Genomic DNA, 21,929 nt, shown 5'->3' with positions numbered 1-21,929 from the left:
TATAAACAAGAATCTTGGTTCCATCATTTTATGTGATCATCCTAAAATAGTTCCAATCCTAAAACCCTAGGGGTTTAGCCCATGTGATCATAGCCACTTCACCTTTACATGTAAAACCTTAATAAACAACCAATGAGTGCATACTCATGATCCACTAAAATAAAACTAGGTACAATTCACATGAGACCATCATTTCATGTCTTTATTTTTGGTTAACACCTATATGATCCACTAGTGCCACCTTGATATAAACCCTAGTTTGATACCACATGTTAGCACTATTGATCACCATTCCTATATACCACACCATTGGAATCCTCCTAAACCATCAAACCCTAGAAGAACCATGGAAATCAATCCTAGTACCAATATCTTGTGTAGTAATACACATCACATGCTCCTATTCCACAGAACCCTATTCGGGAATTGATAAACCATCTAGTTTAGAAGCCATTAAGCATTACTTAGTGAAACAATTGTGAAGCCATAGTAAACCCTAACTTATAACAACACTTTGACCATCATTCTTTGATATGATACCCATAATCAACCATAGTAATAAATTTGCTAATACTTGCTATGTATAGACCAATTCTATTTAACAACCCAACTAGTTCCTATTAGTGAACTAAATGAATCTAATAGTAAACCCTAGAAAGCCATAGCTCCTATGTATAGTAGTTCATATTCTTATTTAACCTGTTCTTCAAAAGTTATTCTTTTGAAGTACAAATGTTAATCAAACCATAGAAGCCATAGTTCTTATTTGAAATACTTACTAGTTCTTAATTAACATGTTCTTCAAAAGTTATTCTTTTGAAGTATAGTATAAGTAATCATCAACCATGATCTGTAGAACTTAAAATTAACAAATGTTCTTTACATATTATTCCATCACTATTCTGTATGTGTATGATTGTTATGATGTCTTATATCACTTGGTTATGATGCTAATATAACCAAACCCTAATAAGAACCTTGTTTGAGAACCATTCTAAAAGTGCAACACACCCTAAAGAAATCTTTACAACTTATACATCCTAAATCATCGAGGTTAGGTTACGCTCGGGACGATTGCATCTCATACTATGCATTATAGCATCTTTGCCAGTTCTTTAAACATTGCCCTTACCGGACGATGATGGTATTTCAGAATTTGGAGTTATCACGTATCGAAGCTTTTGCCTACATAATCTTGCAGTCAAGAAAGGCAAGTTCATCGCTTGCTCATGTCATTTGAGTATCTTTATCAAATTACTTGTAAAGTACTATGATTATCACTATTGCATAAAAACCAAAACCAATATTTTCATAACTATGAATATGACTATATGGTGGGCAATGGAACCATGGATTGTGTTGATATGGTGGAGGTTCCATTGCAAGGGTTTATATCCATCTAGGATTAAACAACAAATGTCGTCCAGTGATTCTTGTGCCGTAATACCCGTGTTAACCATAAGATCTGGAGTGGGACGGAATAGTCAATTGTATTTCCACCTCTTGTACATCAACGGATGCGCTTTACCGTAGACCCTTGATCCAAGAGAGGACAAGTGGTACCCTTGATCCAAGAGAGGACAAGTGGTAGGGTGGGGGTCCCGATGAAGTCCCCACGGTTATTGCGGTCTATGATGGGTTGCAGCTGCCGGCGAAGGAGTTCATGGTAGAGACCTGAACTGTTGTCGTGGTCGGGGGCCGTCCTTAATTGGAATAAGAGCACCGGCGAGGACCCAGGGTCGGAGTTTGCAGCAAAGGGTGGGTGTATGAGGTAGCAGAGGAATATGATTGGCTATGACCTTATACCGGGCCTCACACCAAAGGAAGTGTGGACGGGGTGTACGCCCGGTTGGCACCAAAGTTAAGATCTTTTATGGGTAAAGCAACACACCTCTGCAGAGTGTAAAGAACCGTGACCTGTCACTCTCTGTTCCGGGATATGGAACTGCGAACGCGGCCGGAAAGGAGCTCCATGAAGTTCTAGTAAACCGGTGAAGGCTGACGGACATAGTTCTTCTGAATAAAAGCAACCTTTTGAAGAAATGGTTATAAAACTTGCATTAGTATTAGACTTTCTGGTCTAATGCTGTAGCTAGTGCATTAAACACCTCTTTCCTATAATGAACTTGTTGAGTACGCTCGTACTCATCCCACTCTTAAATCCCCTGCTTAGATATGGAGGCCACAAAGGAGGATCTACCGTGCAACTCGAAGACCGAGGAGTCTACAAATACTTCAAGGGGACAGGAACCTGCCAAAAGAGTCAAACACTACAACTACCATGGAGAAAACCTAGATTAAGTAGTAGAAGGGAACTAGCTTCCAAACCTAGCTCCTATTAGCTAGAATCTAGTCATAGCCTCTTTAGCTCGTCAAATACTCTATAATTAGAGTCCATGATAAGATTAGATCACGAGTCGTTCTTCTGGAGTTTATTTGCAGTTTTACCTCATTGTAAAGTAGAAGGCTGTGTGGATCTTTTGTAAAGAGTCTGTGTTGTAATACTATAGACATGCCTTGGAACCGCATATGTTTCTGTTGTACCACTCTGAGCGATATAATACGAGTGGAACGGTGTTTCATTGGTGTTATATCAGACTTGCATACTACACCATACAGTGGTATGCCGGGTCACCACAGAGAAGGAGGCCGGGGTGGCCGGTTTGGCTTTCTCTAAGCCCGGGTCACTCTTCACATATGACTACTCCAAGGACTACTCCACGGAGAATGATGTTGGATCTTCCTTCATGGCAAGGACAACTCAAGATGATGACTCCGATGACTCTCCCTCATCTACAATCGTTGGCTCTTGTCTTATGGCAAGGGAAACCAAGGTAATGGAACCTCCACCTTCCCTATCTAGTGTTCTTGATGATGAAAACGAAAATCAAGAAGAATTAATTGTGCTTAAGGAACTCTATGATGTTAGATGCACCCTTCGTGGTGAAGCTCTTGTCAAGTTTGATTTCTTGATGGACTCACTCAAAGAAAAGGATGAGTCAATTGAGGAATTAGAATATCATTTGAATGAGAAGGAACGGAGATTCAATCTCCTAAGACAAGAGCTAAAAACCAAAAGGTTCATATCTCAAGGCCTTAAGCAACAAATTGAAACTTATGAACATGATAAAGTTAAGGACCTAGAAACTATTGATAGGGCTCAATCATTGACTCAAGAGCTCAATGCCTCAAAGGAGGAGCTTGAAGTTGCTCATGCTTCTCTCACTAGGGATCTTGACCACCTTGAAAAGGCTAACAAGCTTGTCAAGGATGAGCTCAAGAAACTTGGAGAGAAACATGACCTACTCCAAGAAACCTACAAAAAGGCTCTTGGATCAATGAAGGATCCCATTGATGTTGAAAAGCTTGCTTGTTCCTCCACTTCCTTTACTAGTGAGCATGCTAAACTTGTTGAGGAACATGTTCGTTTACAAGAGGAACTCTCTTTGCATGTTGAGACCAATGCATATCTTGAATCCTTGGTGACCAAATATGGTCTTGACTATCATCCTAATGAATCTTCTTGTGAGCAAGCATATATTCTTGAGGAAAATGTTAGGTTAACAAAGGAACTTGCAAAGTTCACCACCGCCAAGAACAAGATGGGATTGGATGACCTCTTGAGTAAGCGAAGGTCAAACAATCAAAAGTTTGGACTTGGATATGTTCCCAAGTCTCACGAGAAGAACAACTACAAGAAGGAGAAACCCGCTCAAGATAAGAACAAGAAGGTCACTAACAATGGCAAAGCCTCAAAGGGCAAAGCCACTAGTAGTAACCGCACGGGGCCAAACGATCACTATGCATTATTTGTTGATTATTATGGTGATGTCTATGCTAACTATGTTGGCCCTCTTAATGGCTATGCTTATAGAGAGTACTCAATTTTGGTACCAAAAGATATTGTTACCATTGCAAAGGAACCCATTAATCGATGGGTTCCTAAATCCTCTACTTGATTTTGTAGGGGTATTCCTCCGGTGGTCCAAAATGGGTGTTTGATAGTGGATGCACCAATCATATGACCGGAGGAAGAGGTGTGCTTGATCAATTCATTGAAGATATCAACAAGAAGTCAAGCATCACCTTTGGTGACAACTCAAAGGGAAAGGTACTTGGGTATGGCAAGGTAGCAATCTCTAAGGACTTGTGCCTTGAGATGGTTATGCTTGTTGAATCCCTTGGCTATAACTTACTTTCTATATATCATCTTGCCGATGCCGGTTATAATTCATATTTCACTAAATATTGTGTGAAAGTCTTTAGGAGTGACAATCTCAAATTGGTCCTTGTTGGATATGTGGAGAACAACCTTTACGTGGTTGACCTCTCGAAAGAGAGCCCCTCTCCCTCCACATGTCTAATGGCGGCCAAGCATGACGAAGGTTGGTTGTGGCATCACCGCCTTGGTCATGTTAACATGAGAAATCTTAAACAACTCCTAAAGGGTGAGCACATTGTGGGACTAACCGGCATTTCTTTTGAGAAAGATCGTGTTTGTAGTGCATGTGTAGCCGGAAAGCAACTCAAGAAGAAGCATCCTATCAAGAGTATTGTTACCACATCTAGGCCTTTGGAGCTCCTTCATTTGGATCTCTTTGGGCCATCACATTATGATACTCTTGGTGGAAGCAAGTATGGACTTGTCATTGTTGATGATTACTCAAGATACTCTTGGGTCTTTCTCCTTAAGTCTAAGGACGAGACCCATAGAGAGTTCATCACCTTCGCCAAGAAAGCTCAACGTATGTATGAATCCGAGATCAAGGCAATTAGGACCGACAATGGCACCGAGTTCAAGAACTACACTATGCAAGAGTTTGTTGATGATGAGGGCATCAAGCATTAGTTTTCGGTGCCATACACCCCTCAACAAAATGGTGTTGTTGAAAGGAAGAACCGGACTATCATTGAGATGGCAAGAACCATGTTGAGTGAATTCAACTCACCCCAGAGCTTTTGGGGAGAAGCCATCTCTACGGCCGTACACTACTCCAACCGGCTCTTCCTCCGTCCCCTCCACAACAAAACTCCATACGAGCTTCTTACCGGTAACAAGCCTAATGTCATGTACATTCGTGTCTTTGGATGCAAATGCCTTGTTAAGAACAACAAAGGAAAGCTCGGTAAATTTGAAACTAGAACCATAGAGGGTATATTTGTTGGATATGCGGAGAACTCTCACGCCTATAGATACTACAACCGGTCCACCGGGACTATTGAAGTATCTTGTGACGTGGTGTTCTTGGAGGATAAAGGCTCCCAAGTGGAGCAAGTTGTTCCATGTGTTGCAGGTAATGATGATGATCCATCTAGTGCCATCAAGCATATGGGCATTGGACACATCCGGCCCATGGAAGTTCATAATGATGATCAAGATGATGGAGTAGATGTATCAAGCACGGCTCAAGTGGAGCCTAGCTCAACTCAAGCCGAACCATCAAGTGCAACTCAAGAACCATCCTCTACTCAAGATGAGTCACGTTCCGAAGAACAAGAAGAAAATCCTCATTCCACGGAGCAAGACCATGATGATGATCAAGAAACATCCTCAACTCATGATCAAGCTCAAGTGATCCCTCATGATCAAGCACTAGCAAGAGATGAATTCATTGATCATGAAGGAACCATTCGGAAGATCAAGGCCGCTACAAGGGCAAGTGGCATGAACGTGGATCAAGTCCTTGGTAGCATCTCAAGAGGAGTGGTAACTCGTAGACACCATGCATTACTTATCACTTATTGTCAACATCATGCTTTTGTGTCTAGTTTTGAACCACTCAAGGTACATGAAGCCTTGGTTGATCTGGATTGGGTAATTGCCATGCAAGAAGAATTGGAGTGTTTCACTCATAATGAAGTATGGTCTCTAGTTGAGAGACCCAAGGATCATCGCATCAATGTTATTGGGACCAAATGGGTATTCAAGAACAAGCAAGATGAGAATGGCATTGTCATACGAAACAAAGCAAGGTTAGTGGCGCAAGGGTTTGCCCAAATAGAAGGTATGTATTTTGAGGATACCTTTGCGCCGGTAGAACGTCTTGAAGCTATTCGTCTTTTGCTTGCATTTGCATCTTTCCACAATTTCAAATTATATCAAATGGATGTGAAAAGTGCATTTTTGAATGGTCCCCTAAAAGAAACCGCATATGTGGCTCAACCCCCGGGTTTCGAAGACCCATGCCGACCCAACCACGTGTATCTACTCCATAAGGCACTCTACGGTCTCAAGCAAGCTCCACGTGCTTGGTATGAGTTTCTTAGGGATTTCTTACTACATGATGGGTTTTGCATGGGTACGGTTGATTCCACCCTTTTCACCAAGCGGGTTAAAGGGGGTGGCCTATTTATATGTCAAATATATGTTGATGATATTATCTTTGGTGGAACTAACCCCAATCATAACAAAGCTTTTGAGCTATTGATGACTAGGAAATTTTAGATGTCCATGATGGGAGAGTTGAAGTTCTTCCTAGGCTTCCAAGTGAGGAAACTTGCAAAAGGCACCTTCATCTCTCAAGAAAAGTATGTGAGGGACATGCTCAAGAAATTCAACATGACCAATGCAAGCCCAATGAAGACACCCATGCCCGTAAAGGGACAACTTGGTTCATGTGACGGTGAGAAGGATGTGGACATAAAGGGATACCGCTCCATGATAGGATCCTTGCTCTACCTTTGTGCCTCTAGGCCGGATATCATGCTAAGTGTAGGGATGTGTGCTCGTTTTCAATCCGCTCCTAAGGAGAGCCATTTAATGGCGGTCAAACGGATTCTAAGATACCTTGTTCTCACTCCTACTCTCGGGCTATGGTATCCAAAGGGGTCAACCTTTGAACTCATTGGCTATTTGGATTCCGATTGGGCCGGTGATAAGGTTGACTGGAAGTCTACCTCCGGGGCTTGCCAATTTATTGGCCGGTCATTGGTGAGTTGGTCATCCAAGAAACAAAACTCCACCGCTTTATCCACCACCGAAGCCGAATACATATCCGCGGCATCTTGTTGCACTCAATTGTTATGGATGAAGCAAACCTTGAAAGACTATGGTGTGTCTCTTGGTACGGTGCCTCTTCTTTGTGACAATGAAAGTGCAATAAAGATCGCCAACAACCCGGTTCAACATTGTCGCACCAAACATATTGACATTCGCCATCACTTCCTACGTGATCATGTTGCCAATAAGGATATTGCTCTCACTCATGTGGGAACAACCTACCAATTGGCGGATATTTTCACTAAGCCTTTGGATGAAGCCCTCTTTGTTAACTTGAGAGGAGAACTTGGTATTCTTGATCCTAAAAACTTGGATTGATTAACTTCTTGCACTATATTCTTGCATTTATCTAGCTATCTAGCTTAGAGGCATAGCACATATGGGGATAGTCATCCTACCATGTCTTGGTATGATGCATACCTATGTGTGCAACATAAATAGACCCAATGTCATTATATGGACCCAAGCATGTCTCTTCGAGGTCTCATGACATTTGTGCTTTCACATAGGGGGAGTAATCCCCCGCCCCTCATTGAGCCTTCATTACAACTTGATTTGATTATGTAAGGCCAAATGATCTTATTGCAAAAATCATTTCCAAATGACTTATGATTCTTGATATACATTTCGAATCATGCCCATTGTTGCTATTTACATCTTGTTTGGTTTTTCTCTCCAATGGGTATGCCTAGAGAACTTTGTGTTTCCAACCCCATGTCTATGCTCATCTCATCATCATCTATCTATCTATATGTACATGTAATCATCTGAGCATTCACACACATTTACAAAAAGAATAGGGGCAAAACGAGGCAAAACGAGCCAAAACTGGGCTTTTCGTCCCTGGCCGGTCTCTGGCCCGGTTGGACCGGTCTCTGGGCCGGACCAGCCGGCGCCAGGTCCGGTCGACCGGGCGCCCGACCGGCCATGCGGCCTGATATGAGTTGGGAGGGGATACCCCTTGGGGTCATCTTCCTCATTATCCCCCAACTCCCAAACCTCCATGGCCGCCGGCTTCATCACCTCCACCACGATCTAGGACCTTCCCACCACAAGAATCCCCTCAAACTCCACCAAACCATAGACCGGGCCCCTTGGAACATCTCCACCGAAGGATTTGGTCCCTCTCAAACTAGTTTGGGAAATTTTGGAGTTCTTGATTTTCAAGCCCTACCTAGTGTTCTTCTTGCTCTCTTGATCAAGGAGGACAATGTCTTCGGGAAGTTGGAGTGGTGAACCACGTGGCACTGTTGCCAAGAGAGGACGGACTACTGAGAATCCACCTCGCCGAGCTAGTTGTCGCGTACCCCCTGCAGCTCATCAGACAACTGACACTGGCAGCTCAGAGAGGAGAAGAACCAAGTCAGTTGGTGGTAAGAAAAAGGAAAAGCATGCCGCCCAAGAGGATGATGAAATAGTGCCAGATTTTAATCTTGCGAATGCACACCGTGGTGATTGGCGGGAAGTGAGAACGGTGAATCCGTACCGCTATGAGCACCGCACTTACACTGGTGGGGACAAGTTCTTCTGGACCAAGACACAAGCAGCCCTATGGCATGGTTTCTATGATACTCAAGAGTGTATGAAGAATGGAGCTGTTGTGATGCCCAAGGCCATCAATCCTGAAGAGCTTGCCTTGCATGAAGCCACAAAGTACCGCTTTGTGGTTGAAACCTTGAAGGGTATGGGACTATATGACCTTGTGTGCCTAAAGCCCGATGATACACAAGAAGAGCCCACCTATTGTCCCCTCCTGATCCGTCAGTTCCATTGCACCGTCTTCTTCCATGATGATGCAGATCGCACCATGACTTGGATGACTGGCAGGGAGAAGTACTCCTGCACCTACACACAGTTCTGTGCGGCCATGGGTTTTGGTGGTGACCGTGCTCCAGGGTACAGAATTCACACTCGATCCAAGATGACTAGAGGTGACATCTCCTTTTGCTATCCCACTAACCCCACAGCCGGGCCTCCCACCATCTCCGGGATGTACTACTCATACCTTGTCCTTGCCAAGCTATTCCGTGAGAGCCTCATCAGCAAGTCAGGAGATACTAGTGAAGTCAGGAACTATCACCTGAATCTGATGTACTATTGCAACCCTGCCAAGATAAGGAAGATTGATGGTTGTGATCTTAATCACTGTGAACTGAAGCGTGCAGTTATGGACCGCATGACTCCCAACTATGCTCAGTATGTTCAGTGGCTCATCAACTACATTGTTCCTGCTCCTCTCAACACTCTTGATGAAAGGGTCATCATGGAACCATTCAGGTTCCCTACTCAGGATGGTCGCCCAGAAGTACCTTCCATGATGCCCTCCACTGAGCGCCGTTCCAAGGAACAGCATGATCCTGCAGCAAGCTCTAGCTACTCCCGGCGCCCTCAGCGTGGTGCCGCTCGCTTCTTCTCCAGCATGTGTCAGATGTGCAAGAACACCAATGATGTTGCACATCAGAGTCTTGCCTTGAATCAGGAGACACGGAGGAGACAGAGTGAGTTTATGGCTGCACAGAATGCTCCTGTTCCTCCTCCTGGCCCTGAGATGGAGCCTGTGGTTGCACCTGCTTGGGAGATGCCTCCCATTACTGATGAGATGCTCCAGAACTTCGATCTGACCATGTATGCTCATGGTGGCCCTCCTCCTCGGACTGCTCGTGCTCCTACTCCTTCTGATGATGATGGTGATGAGGATGACGGTGGTGCGGCTGCGCGCGATGATGGCGAGAGCTCCTACTCCGTCGGGCATCAGTTCTTTTGATGAGTGCGATAGCATCTCTCCTCTTTTCTTCGCCTTTTTGGTGTTCCGATGCCAAAGGGGGAGAAGAGAGTAGAGTCTAGGACCACGGGGTTCTTGGATTGTCACAAGCCATGGGAGTTGCTTTATTGGATCTTATATGGCTTGTGCTTATTTGCTTTGATTTCTTGCTACTTTGAATAATTTGTGTATGGACGTGTATGGACGACTATGTTTGCTTAATCACTCTATTAGGATAATCATGCTTTATGTTTATATATCTTGATATACTTGTCCATACCATGCTTGTTTCCTAAAGATATTGGGGGAGCTTCTCATATTCCACAAATGGTGCACTTTGCATTTGATGTCTACGGGTGCTTCTATTCTTGTAGACAGTGTTGGGCCTCCAAGAGCAGAGGTTTGTAGAACAGCAGCAAGTTTCCCTTAAGTGGATCACCCAAGGTTTATCGATCTCAGGGAGGAAGAGGTCAAAGATATCCCTCTCATGCAACCCTGCAACCACAAAGCAAGAAGTCTCTTGTGTCCCCAACACACCTAATAGGTGCACTAGTTCGGCGAAGAGATAGTGAAATACAGGTGGTATGAATAAGTATGAGCAGTAGTAACGACGCCAGAAAAGTGCTTTGCTGTCCAGGACTGGCGTGTGGTTGATGGTGGTAATATTGCAGACAGTACAGATGCAGTAGAATAGTAAACAAGCAGCGATAGCAGTATTTAGGAACAAGGCCTAGGGATCATACTTTCACTAGTGGACACTCTCAACTTTGATCACATAACAGAATAAATAAATAGATGCTAGACTCTACACTCCCTTGTTGGATGATGAACACCACTAACTGTGTAGGATTACACGAACCCTCAATGCCGGAGTTAACAAGCCCCACAATATTCGATGTTCATATTTAAATAACCTTAGAGTGCATGACAGATCAACATAACCAAACCAAGTACTAACATAGCATGCACACTGTCACCTTCACGCTACGAAAGGAGGAATAGATCACATCAATACTATCATAGCAATAGTTAACTTCATAATCTACAAGAGATCACAATCATAACCTACGCCAACTACTACACGATGCACACACTGTCACCATTACACCGTGCAGGAGGAATAGAGTACTTTAATAACATCACTAGAGTAGCACATAGATGAATTGTGATACAAAACTCATATGAATCTCAATCATGTAAGGCAGCTCATGAGATTATTGTATTGAAGTACATAGGGAGAGAGATGAACCACATAGCTACCGGTACAGCCCCTTAGCCTCGATGGAGAACCACTCCCTCCTCATGGGAGACAGCAACGGTGATGAAGATGGCGGTGGAGATGGCAGCGGTGGAGATGGAGAAGCCTTCCGGGGGCACTTCCCCGTCCCGGCGGCGTGCCAGAACAGAGACTCCTGTCCCCCAGATCTTGGCTTCGCGATGGCGGCGGATCTGGAAGGTTTCTCGTACCGTGGCTTTTTCGTATCGAAGATTTAGGTCAGGGACCTTTATATAGGCGAAGAGGCGGAGTCGGAAGGTCAACGAGGCGATGACACACTAGGGGGGCGCGGGCCCCCCCTTGGCCGCGCCAGGGTAGTGTCTGGTGGGCCTGTGGGCCCCCTCTGGCTCCTCTCGGGTGTTCTGGAAGCTTCGTGGGATCCTAAGATGCTGGGCGTTGATTTCGTCCGATTCCGAGAATATTTCCTTACTAGGATTTCTGAAACCAAAAACAGCAGAAAACAGCAACTGGCCCTTCGGCATCTCGTCAATAGGTTAGTTTCGGAAAACGCAGAAATATGACATAAAGTATGCATAAAACATGTAGATATCATCAAAAATGTGGCATGGAACATAAGAAATTATCGATACGTCGGAGACGTATCATGTCGGGGGGAAGACCCCGGGTAGGGCAATGGACGCGGAGCAGCCGGCTGGCCACTGGCCGGCTCGCGGCAAAGGCCGGCTGAGGTGCAGCCGGCTGGCGCCGTGGCCGGCTGGTCCGGAAGCCGGCTGGCTCTAGGTCCTAGTCGGCCTGGCTACGGCCACCAATGCTGTAGCTGGGCCGGCTTCTACAAGCCATATCCGACTGGGGTTTGTACCTCAGACCGACTCGAGGCTGGCGAGTCTTGCACTGGAAGGAACCGGGTTGGTGATCCGGGTTCCTAAAGTCCACGCTGACTCCATCTTCCGTAAAGCGGGGCCTTTGTGGAGCAATAGTGCCGCGCGATGGACAGGCCGTCAGGGCTTACGACGATCCGTACCGGCTACAGTGGCTGACGGCGACAGGGACACCTCCTCCATACCGCTGACCGTGGCAGCCGGATGGGACAGGCCACGATGCCTCAACCACTCCTGACGTCACCGCCTCGGGAAGGAGCGGGAGCCGGCCCGGCCCAGCCGGCCAGTAAACTATAGGGTCTTATATGTAAAGTGCCGGTGCCTATATAAGCCGCACTACCCCCTCTCGTGCAGGGGATCGATCATTTATTGCTTTCACCTACCTACAGAGCTGCCCTGTGAGAGAGACCATCGTCTTCCTTAGCCTCTCAGGGCCAGCCGGACACAGCTCTAGGAGCACCACTGTACTGTGTGATCATCATATACACTCATAGCAGGAGTAGAGGTTTTACCTCCACCGGAGGGCCTCGAACCTGGGTACGTCGCCGTGTCGCTCGTGCCCATACCCGTTTCCGGATACCGCCGTGAGATCCCTCAGGAACCACTTCGATTAGCCACCCTATGGCATATGCCGTGACGATACCACGACATTTGGCGCCCACCGTGGGGCCTTCAGCATCCTCGGCCGGTGTCTTCATCCGGACGGGCCTCACCATCACCACCGGCGAGCGAGTCGCTTCAGGCTTGATCTGGAGATTCGGCTCCCTCAACTGCGTCAGCGACAACGCTGGCTGCTTCGCTGACCGGCCCTTCCCGGCCGGCGGCAGCGTCATCTCCTTCGGCGGCTTCGACGTTTACGTCGCCACCGTCGCACCGCCGCGCTACCCGCGGCAGGTGCTGCGCTGCGCTAGCCCTCCTCCGCGAGCCGGCAGCAGCGCTCCCGCCAGCCCCGCCGTCGTGCAAGTCATGATGGCTGGCGAGGAGCTCCCCGAGAAGAACCCGCGCACCCGCGGCCCCGGCTTGGAGCGCAACATCGACCCCAACGCCTCCGGCTCGGGCCCGAAAGCGCCACCACCACCGTCCCGGCTGGATGCAGTCCGGGCAAAACTGAGCACCCCGCTCACGCCTGGCGGAGATCCCACCGCCGTCGAGGCGGACTTGGAGGCGCACCGCCAGCTCCTCCTCAAGCAAACCGAAGAACTGGCTGCTGCTAAGCGCCAGATGGAGATCACCCAGCGCGAGTACAACCGCGCCCACGGCCTCACTCCAGGCGGCGACGAGCCAAGCCGAGCTGGCCACATCCGCCGCAGGGGCCGCGACCTTGGCGCTGAGATCGCCCGCGACGGCGCTCCTTCGCCGGCTCCGTCCGCGGAGCTACCCGTCTACAACACCCCCGACAAGAACATGCGCGCGGCAGAAGCCGCCGCAGAAGAGCTGAACCGCCTTGAAGGCGAAGAGTTACGCCGTCAGACCAGGCGGGTGACTGAGCTGCTTAACGCAGCCAACAGGCAGATCGCCGACCCCAGGTATGTCAATGCCCCCAGAGCTTCTCACGCTCGTGGAGCTGCAGGCAACGACAGGGAAGGCGCCAGGGACACGGCCGAGTCCGCCTCCCCAGGACCAAGCCGGCGCCATGACTCCCGGGCCACGCACAGCTCGGGCCGGCCAAGCCAGCAGCCGAGCGGCAGCAGCCGCAGCCGGCCCCCTCCAAGCCGGAACCAGGAGCAAGACTCCGAGCCCCGCCGTCATCACCGAGCGGCTCCAGAAGCAAGCGGCGCGCGCCAGCCAGCACACTCCCGGCTGGGCCCGCGCATCGAGCCCGCCGACGCCCGAGATCGCCTCGACCGGCTGGTCGAATCCCGCATTGCGGAAGAAGAAGCTCCAGCCGGCCCAAAGTGCTTCGGGCCCCGCATCGCCAACGAGCCCACGCTCGAAGGCTTCACGCTCCCCCGCGACACCCCCAAGTACGACGGCACCGCCAAGCCGGAGGACTGGCTGCAGGACTACTCCACCGCAGTCGGCATCGCCAAAGGCAACAAGCGCTGGGCCGTGCGCTACTCCCCCCTGATGCTGGTCGGCTCCGCCCGCACATGGCTCAACAACCTGCCAGCCGGCAGCATAAACGGCTGGCTTGACTTCGAAGCGGCCTTCATCAGCAACTTCACCGGCACCTATCGCCGGCCGGGTCGCCCCCAGCAGCTCGAGATGTGCAAGCAGGGCCCCGACGAGACGGATCGCGCGTACCTGACGCGTTGGTGCGAGATGCGCAACTCCTGCGAGGGCGTGCACGAGATCCAGGCCATCAGCTTCTTCATGGGAGGCTGTCGGCCCAACACCATGCTGTGGCACAAGTTGCGCCGCAGTGACCCCAAGTCGATGGCCGCCTTGATGGCCATCGCCGACAAGTACGCGCTGGCAGAGGAAGCCGGCAAGGCGCCGGCTGACATTTCACCGGCTCCAGCAAGGCGGGACAACAACAGGCCGGCTGAGCACAAGCCGGCCGAGGGCGGTTCGCATGGCAGCCGGCGGGACAACTACCGCGGCAAGCGTCACAGCGACCAGCCGGACCGCCGGTACGGCTCCGCCCACGTAGCCGCCGTGGCAGACAACGCGGCAGGCGGCAGCCGCCGCCAGAAGCAAGACCGGCAGTGGAAGCCGAAGTACACCTTTGAACAAATGCTCGACTCGCCGTGCAAGTACCACAGCGGCAAGAACCCCTCCAACCACACCACCCGCGACTGCCACTTCATGAAGCGGCTGACAAGCGGTGAACCTCTACCGCCTCCACCCCCGCCTCCACCAGCCGGCGGGCCGGGTGGCCAAGCCGGCGCAGAGAACGCCAACCTCGAGCACCACGAGGCTAACCAAGTGCACCATGCCGGCCGATATTTGGCCGAAGACGCCACCTACATCATCTTCACCTCCGAGCCCGAGGACAGGACGAGCCAAGAGCGCCGTTCCCTCGAGGTCAACGCGGTCATACCGCCGGTCCCCCAGTACCTAAACTGGTCAGAGCAGGCCATCACTTTCGATCGCCGTGACACACCGGCTGTCCTGCCGAAGCCGGGCAGCTACGCCATGGTCCTCGACCCCACCATCGGCACAACCCGGCGCAGCGTGCGTTTTTCGCGCGTCCTCATCGACGGCGGCAGCAGCATCAACATCCTCTACCGCGACACCGCCCGCAAGCTGGGCATCCAGGAGGCCGAGTTGCGCCCCACCCCCACCGTCTTCCACGGCATCGTGCCAGGCCATTGCTGCCAGCCGATCGGTCGGATCACGCTGGAGGTGATGTTCGGGAAGCCGGACCACTTCCGCACCGAGAAAGTCGAGTTCGAGGTGGTGGACCTCGTGAGTCCCTACCACGCGCTCCTGGGCAGGCCGGCCCTGACCAAGTTCATGGCGGTGCCCCACTATGGGTACCTGAAGATGAAGCTGCCTGGCCCCAAGGGGGTCATCACCGTAGCCGGCGACTATCGCCGCTCCATGGACTGCGCCACGCAGAGCTCCAAGATGGCCCAGACGCTGGTCATCGCCACCGAGAAGCAGCTCATCCACGACGCCGTTGCCCTCGCCAAAGCCGCGCAGACAGACATGCCGGCTGCAGGCAACCCGGCTGGGACGACTCACTTCCAGCCGGCCGACCACACCAAGAAGATCCTCCTGGACCCGGCGCAGCCGGACAAGTTCGTCACCATCGGTGCCGGCTTGAACAAGAAATAGGAAAGCGAGCTCACCAGCTTCCTCCGTGAGAATCGGGACATCTTCGCATGGACTCCAAGAGACATGCCGGGTGTGCCGAGGGAGTTGGCTGAGCACCACCTCCACGTCCGGCCTGAAGCCAAGCCGGTGAAGCAGCCTCTCAGGCGCTTCGCCGAAGAACGAAGGAAGGCCATCGGTGAAGAAATCGCCCGGCTCCTAGCTGCCGGCTTCATCATGGAAGTGCTGCACCCGGACTGGTTGGCGAACCCGGTCCTGGTTTTGAAGAAGAACGGCTCCTGGCGCATGTGTATCGACTACACCAGCCTGAACAAGGCGTGCCCGAAGGACCCCTTCCCCCTGCCGCGCATAGATCAAGTCATAGACTCGACTGCCGGCTGTGAACTGTTGTCTTTCTTAGACGCCTATTCAGGCTACCACCAGATTCCTTTGAATCCGGCTGATCAAATAAAGACTTCGTTCATTACCCCGTACGGGGCTTACTGCTACACGACTATGCCATTCGGCTTGAAAAACGCAGGCGCCACCTACCAAAGGTGCATGCAAAAGTGTTTGCAGGATCAAATCGGCAGAAACGTTCACGCGTACGTGGATGACGTCGTTGTCAAGACCAAGGAGACGACTACCCTCCTTGATGACCTGAGAGAAACCTTCACCAATTTGAGAAGATTCCGGATGAAGCTCAACCCGGCCAAGTGCACATTCGGCGTGCCGTCTGGCCAGCTCCTTGGCTACCTCGTCTCTCAGCGAGGGATCGAAGCCAACCCGGACAAGATCAGCGCCCTGGAGAAGATGGAACTGCCGCAGTGCCTCAAGGACGTCCAGAAGTTTGCTGGCTGCCTGGCCTCCTTGAGTCGCTTCGTCAGCCGGCTGGGGGAGAAGGCACTGCCCCTGTATCAACTAATGAAGAAGGCGGACAAGTTCGTCTGGTCACCGCAGGCGGATGAGGCCTTCCGTGACTTGAAGCGCGTGCTATCAACCGCGCCAATCCTTGCAACGCCGGCTCCAATGGAGCCGATGCTGTTGTACATCGCAGCCACCAACCGGGTGGTTAGCGTTGTCCTGGTGGTGGAGCGCAGAGAAGCCGGCAACAGGGAGCAGCTGGTTCAGCGCCCAGTCTATTACCTTAGCGAAGTGCTCTCCCAGTCGAAGCAAAATTACCCCCACTACCAGAAGGTCACCTACGGCGTCTACATGGCGGCCAAGAAGCTCAAGCATTACTTTCAAGAACATCCCATCAGGGTGGTTGCCACAGCGCCTTTGGCGGAAATCATCGGCAGCAAGGATGCCAACGGCCGGGTTGCCAAGTGGGCCCTGGAGCTAGCCGCCCACACTATCCTCTACGAGCCACGCACAGCCATCAAGTCGCAGATCCTCGCGGACTTCTTCATCGACTGGGCTGAGATGCAGTACCTGCCGCCTGTGCCAGATTCCACACATTGGAAGATGCACTTCGACGGCTCGAAGATGCGCAACGGCTTGGGAGCCGGCATCGTCATCACCTCTCCCAAGGGAGACCGGCTGGACTACGTCCTGCAGATCCACTTCGCCGCATCCAACAATGTGGCGGAATATGAAGCGCTCATTCATGGGCTGAAGCTGGCCAAGGAGATTGGCGTGCGTCGCATACTTTGCTTCGGCGACTCCGACTTGGTCATACAGCAAGCATCTGGCGACTGGGACGCGAAGGACGCCAATATGGCCTCGTACCGTTTCCATGTCCAGCAGCTATCCGGCTTCTTCGACGGCTGCGAATTCCACCACGTGCCACGAGCAAACAACGAGGCGGCTGATGCCTTATCCAAGATTGGCTCAACCCGGCAAGCCATCCCGCCGGGTGTCGCCTTGGCGGTTCTCAAGAAGCCGTCCATCATACCGTCACCGGACTCGGATTCAATATTCGTGCCGGCTGACCCGGGGGCTGCTCAGCCGAACCCGGGGGCTTCATCGCCCAAGTCGGGGGCTAACAAGCCAAACCCGCCGGCTAGCATGCCGAACCCGGGGACTTCTCAGTCCAACCCGGGGACTTCTCAGTCCAACCCGGGGACTTCTCAGTCCAACCCGGGGGCTTCATCGCCAAACTCGGGGGCTAGCAAGCCGAACCCGCCGGCTAGCAAGCCGGACCCGGCGACCATGCAGTCGAATCCGGAAGCTCCCACGCAGGAGGCCCTGTTGATCAGCGTATTCGAGATAAGATGCGTACCTTCATGGGCACAAGAATTCCTCTCCTACCTCACCGACGGTGTGCTGCCTGATGATAGAGTCCAGGCCAGGCAGATTGAGAGAAGGGCCAAGGCCTACACCATCATCAACCACCAGCTGTACAAACGCAGCGTAAGTGGGGTGTTCCAGCGGTGCGTCGAGCCGGCTGAAGGGATTGAACTCCTACGGGAAATCCATCAAGGAGAGTGCGGACATCACGCCTCATCCAGAGCCATAGTGGCCAAAGCCTTCCGGCACGGCTTTTACTGGCCGACTGCGCTCAGAGACGCAGAAGATTTGGTGAAGAAGTGCAACGGCTGTCAGCGCTTCGCAAAGCAAAGACACCAGCCGGCTTCCGCCTTGAAAACCATCCCCATCACATGGCCATTTGCCGTATGGGGCTTGGATATGGTGGGCCCATTCAGAACAGCGCGAGGCGGCATGACACATCTCTTAGTGATGATTGATAAATTCACCAAGTGGATCGAAGCCAAGCCAATCAAGAAACTGGACGGGTCCACAGCCGTCACATTCCTCAAGGAAATCATTGTGAGATTCGGCTACCCCCACACCATCATCACCGACAACGGCACCAACTTCTCCCAAGGCATCTTCTCTCGCTATTGCGGGGAAATGGGAATCCGGATGGCCCTATCTTCTGTGGCACACCCAGAGTCCAACGGACAAGTGGAAAAGGCTAACGGCTTAGTCCTAGCCGGCATCCGGCCCCGGCTGGTGGAGCCGCTCGAGCGAACAGCCGGCTGCTGGATTGAAGAACTGCCCAATGTGCTGTGGAGCCTGCGCACAACGACAAATCGCTCAGTCGGCTTCACACCATTTTTCCTCGTATACGGGGCCGAAGCCGTCCTGCCGACTGATATCGAGCACGACGCACCAAGGATCAAGCTCTACACAGAAGCCGAAGCCAAAGAAGCTCGCGAAGATGGAGTCGACCTGGTCGAAGAGGCCCGGCTGCTGGCTGAGTCTAGATCTACCATCTACCAGCAAAGCCTCCGACGCTATCACAGCCGGAAGGTCCAGCCCTTAGCATTCCGAGAAGGAGACCTAGTGCTCCGGCTGATCCAGCGGACAGCCGGACAGCATAAACTGTCATCCCCATGGGAGGGTCCCTTCATCGTGAGCAAGGCAGTAGGCAATGATTCCTACTATCTCATAGATGCCCAAGAGGCTAAGAAAAACAAGCCGGACAAGGCTGACGAGGAGACTAAACGTCCCTGGAATGTCAGGTTACTCCGCCCATTTTACGCATGAGAGCAGGAATGTATGTATCCCTTGTATCCCCTTTGTGAGTTATGAAAAAGCTTGCGCCAAGAGCGCCGTTTCCGACAAGTTTTTCGCATACTTTACCTTGTTTCGCCAATTGGCTTAAACCCTCTCACGCGGTCGGCTCAGTAACGTGATCCGGTTTCCGACAGCCGGCTTCCGACCAGCTACAGACCGCAACCCGGCTGTCCGGCTGGCGGGAGTAAGGCCTAGGGAGCCGGCACGCGAAAAGCGACTAAGGGAAAGAGTAAAAGCGAGTTGACTTGCAACTTTTCATATAAGTGCCGGATTGCCGAATTCAGCCCGTTCGACTGAAATACTATCGGCCTCACCCAGCGGCCCGCTCTTGATCCGGCGACGGACCGCAAGTCGGACGTACGACCGGCAAGGGCACAGCCAAAGAGTGGGGCGGATGGGAAAAAGCGAACGAGTCGAAAGAAAGCAACTCGGCACATAATTGGTTAACAAACACATTAAAGTGTGGCATAATTAAAAGGCGATAATATTGTCTTACATCTGCACCCGGCATCCCGGGGATTTAATAAACTGTCTTGCAAAAGAACAACTGAAAAGCAGGAAATCTAAGCCGGAGGGGCATCAGTGGAGCCGGCGGCCGGGTCGTCCTCAGGCACGTCTTCCGCCTCCTCATCATCCATGTATTCTTCATCGGATGGAGGAGGGTTCGGGTCCGCGACGAAGAGGGCCTTGTCGACGAAGCCGGCGATGGTGCTGGCTCGAGCAAGGCGGGCGGCCTTGAGCTCAGCCGGGAGCTTGTCCTCCACGCCGGCTCGCCGGAACTCAAGCTGCCCCAGGTCCACCTCGTTGTACCAGGAGAGGACGAAGGACATCGCCATGTCGGCACCGGCGCGCGTGGCCGACTCCTTCCAGTCGAGGAAGCGGTCCGGCGCCCGCTCCATCGCGGAGATGAGGCCGGAGATATCTTGCGGCGCCGCCTCCCCAGGCCACAGCATGGGCACCAGCTCTTCGGCCGCCTTCCGCAGCTCCCAGCCGAGCTTGGTGACGGGCTCGATGCGGGCAGCCATGGACGCCAGATGGTCCTCCATGGAGAAGTACTCCGAGCTGCCCTCGCCGGTTTCCCGCCTCCTGGAATCGCGCGCGACGCCAACGGCTGCCAAAGCCGCCTCCTGCGTCTCCGGGAAGGCCGCTGCAAGAAGAAGAAGCAAGTCAGAAACCATCAAAGCCGAAATAAGCTGAAAAATGCAAATTTTCGAAGTCCTAAACCAAAAGGAAAAGCCTGGCGGCAGCCGGCAAGAACCGACTGCCGCCAGCCCGAAGATGAGGGTAGCGAAGAAATAAGAAGTTTCTGCTGCCGGCTACCAACGAAAATCGGCAGCCGACAGCCGAAAGCCGGCAATGGGAAGGAACATAAAGATGCACTCACCCGCCAAGCCGCGATCAAGCGCGCTGAAATCGTCGGTCCAACGCTTGGCGGTAGCCGTCAGCTCCGTGGACTTGGCAGTGACCTCCTCCTGCAGCGCAAGCCGCTGCTTCTCCACCTCCGACAGCCGCCGGCTCAGATCATCCACCTTCTCCTTCTCCGCCGTCCTGAGGGAGTTGAGCTCGGTGATGTGGTTCTTCTCCAGCAGGCGCAGCCGTGTCAGCTCCTGCTCAGCCAGCTTGAGCTTGCCGGTGGCGGATCGGCCCGCCTCCTCGCTCTCGGCGCACTGCGCGCGAGCGGCTCGGAGATCCGACTCCAGCTGCGGGACTTTGGCGGCTTCAGCTGCGGGGCGGCCGGAAAGAAATGTCAGCCAACCAAGATTAAAAAAGAAACAAGGCAGGAAGTCGAAAGAAGCATAGAGCTTACCCTTGACAGCCTCCAGCTCGCGAGCCAAGCCGGCTCGCTCGATCTTAGCCTTGTGGTAGCTGGTCACCACCTGGTTGTACAAGAAGGTGCGCCGCTCCTCAACCGTCTGAAAGAATCAGTTGCTTAGACGAAACCTGGACTGGCTTCAGGCAGCCGGCCCACGTCTCGGAGGGCTACCAGGACAAGAAAATTGCAAAAGAAAAGAAAACACACCTTCTCAGCATCCTCCAGCGTCGCCAGCTGGGCAAGGGTCTCGGCGGCCTTGGTCTTGAGGCTGGCCCGATAGCCGGAGAAAAGCATCTTCATGGGCGCCGTGCCAGGCTGCCCCTCCCGGCTGAGTACCTCGCAGGAGTTCGCCTGATGCCATGCCCTCTCCATGGTTCCTGCCGAGCCGAAGCTGGAGTCGGAGGCGGACGGCACAGCCACCAGCCGGGCACCCTTGGCCACGTGAAGGCCCTCAGACGGGCCCGCTGCGCCCTCCGTCCTCACCAGCGCGCGAGTCGGCGCCCTCCGTGCGCGCCGGCTCGTCCCTCGCCGGCTCCTGCCTGGTCGGCTCGTCCCTCGTCGGCTGCGCGGCGGCGGCGTCGCTCCGGGCGCAGCGGATGGCCCAGCCGGCCCGATTGTCTCCGGCGCACAGGGCGCCCTCCGGACTCTCGTCCAACTCCACCACGGTGGGCCTGCTGCCGGCTCCGGCCGCAGGCGGCGCGGCCCTGCCAGCGCCAGTCCTAGGAGCAGCCCCGCCGGCTCCGGCCCCGGCTGAAGGCGGCATGCCCCGCCCGGCCCCAGCGGCTGGGTCCAGAAGAGGTGTCCGGCGCGGGAACATGTCGTCCAGCGTCGGCTGCCGCGTTGGCTCGACCCGCGTGCCGCGATCTGGCGCGGAGGCCAGCGGCACGGCAAAGGAAGAAGCCCCTGTCGCAGGCGGCGGCGGCGTAGGTGCGCGCGAGGAAGGCTGCGGCGTCTGCTCCCTCCTCTGGCGCGGAAGCGGCGACACAACGCGCGGAGCTTGCCGGGAGCCGCCGCCC

At 52.6% G+C, this 21,929-nt stretch overlaps 1 protein-coding gene across 1 annotated transcript; it reads right to left on the bottom strand.

The window, feature by feature from the left end:
- Nucleotides 1-2,235: 2,235 nt before the first annotated feature.
- Nucleotides 2,236-21,348, bottom strand: LOC139833257 (uncharacterized). The gene is made up of 5 exons (XM_071823484.1): nt 21,121-21,348; nt 20,875-21,013; nt 20,485-20,781; nt 19,962-20,247; nt 2,236-2,251 (listed from the first exon to the last, which is right to left on the bottom strand). Exons 1-5 carry the CDS (start codon nt 21,283-21,285, stop codon nt 2,236-2,238), a joined length of 903 nt encoding a protein of 300 aa, XP_071679585.1. The 5' UTR covers nt 21,286-21,348.
- Nucleotides 21,349-21,929: the final 581 nt, after the last annotated feature.

The sequence above is a fragment of the Lolium perenne genome, chromosome 1 (genome assembly GCF_019359855.2).
Source record: "Lolium perenne isolate Kyuss_39 chromosome 1, Kyuss_2.0, whole genome shotgun sequence".
NCBI lineage: Eukaryota > Viridiplantae > Streptophyta > Magnoliopsida > Poales > Poaceae > Lolium > Lolium perenne.
The sequence above is the reverse complement of the archived record's forward strand: the minus strand, read 5'-3'. Positions and strand labels throughout refer to the sequence as shown.

Coding starts and splice junctions, on each gene's coding strand:
- LOC139833257 (XM_071823484.1), bottom strand. CDS start 21,285: ATGGAGAGGGCATGGCATCAGGCGAACTCCTGCGAGGTACTCAGCCGG. Junction 21,014..21,120: donor CGCTGGAGGATGCTGAGAAG/GTGTGTTTTCTT, acceptor TGATTCTTTCAG/ACGGTTGAGGAGCGGCGCAC. Junction 20,248..20,484: donor GCTTGATCGCGGCTTGGCGG/GTGAGTGCATCT, acceptor TTCTTCTTGCAG/CGGCCTTCCCGGAGACGCAG.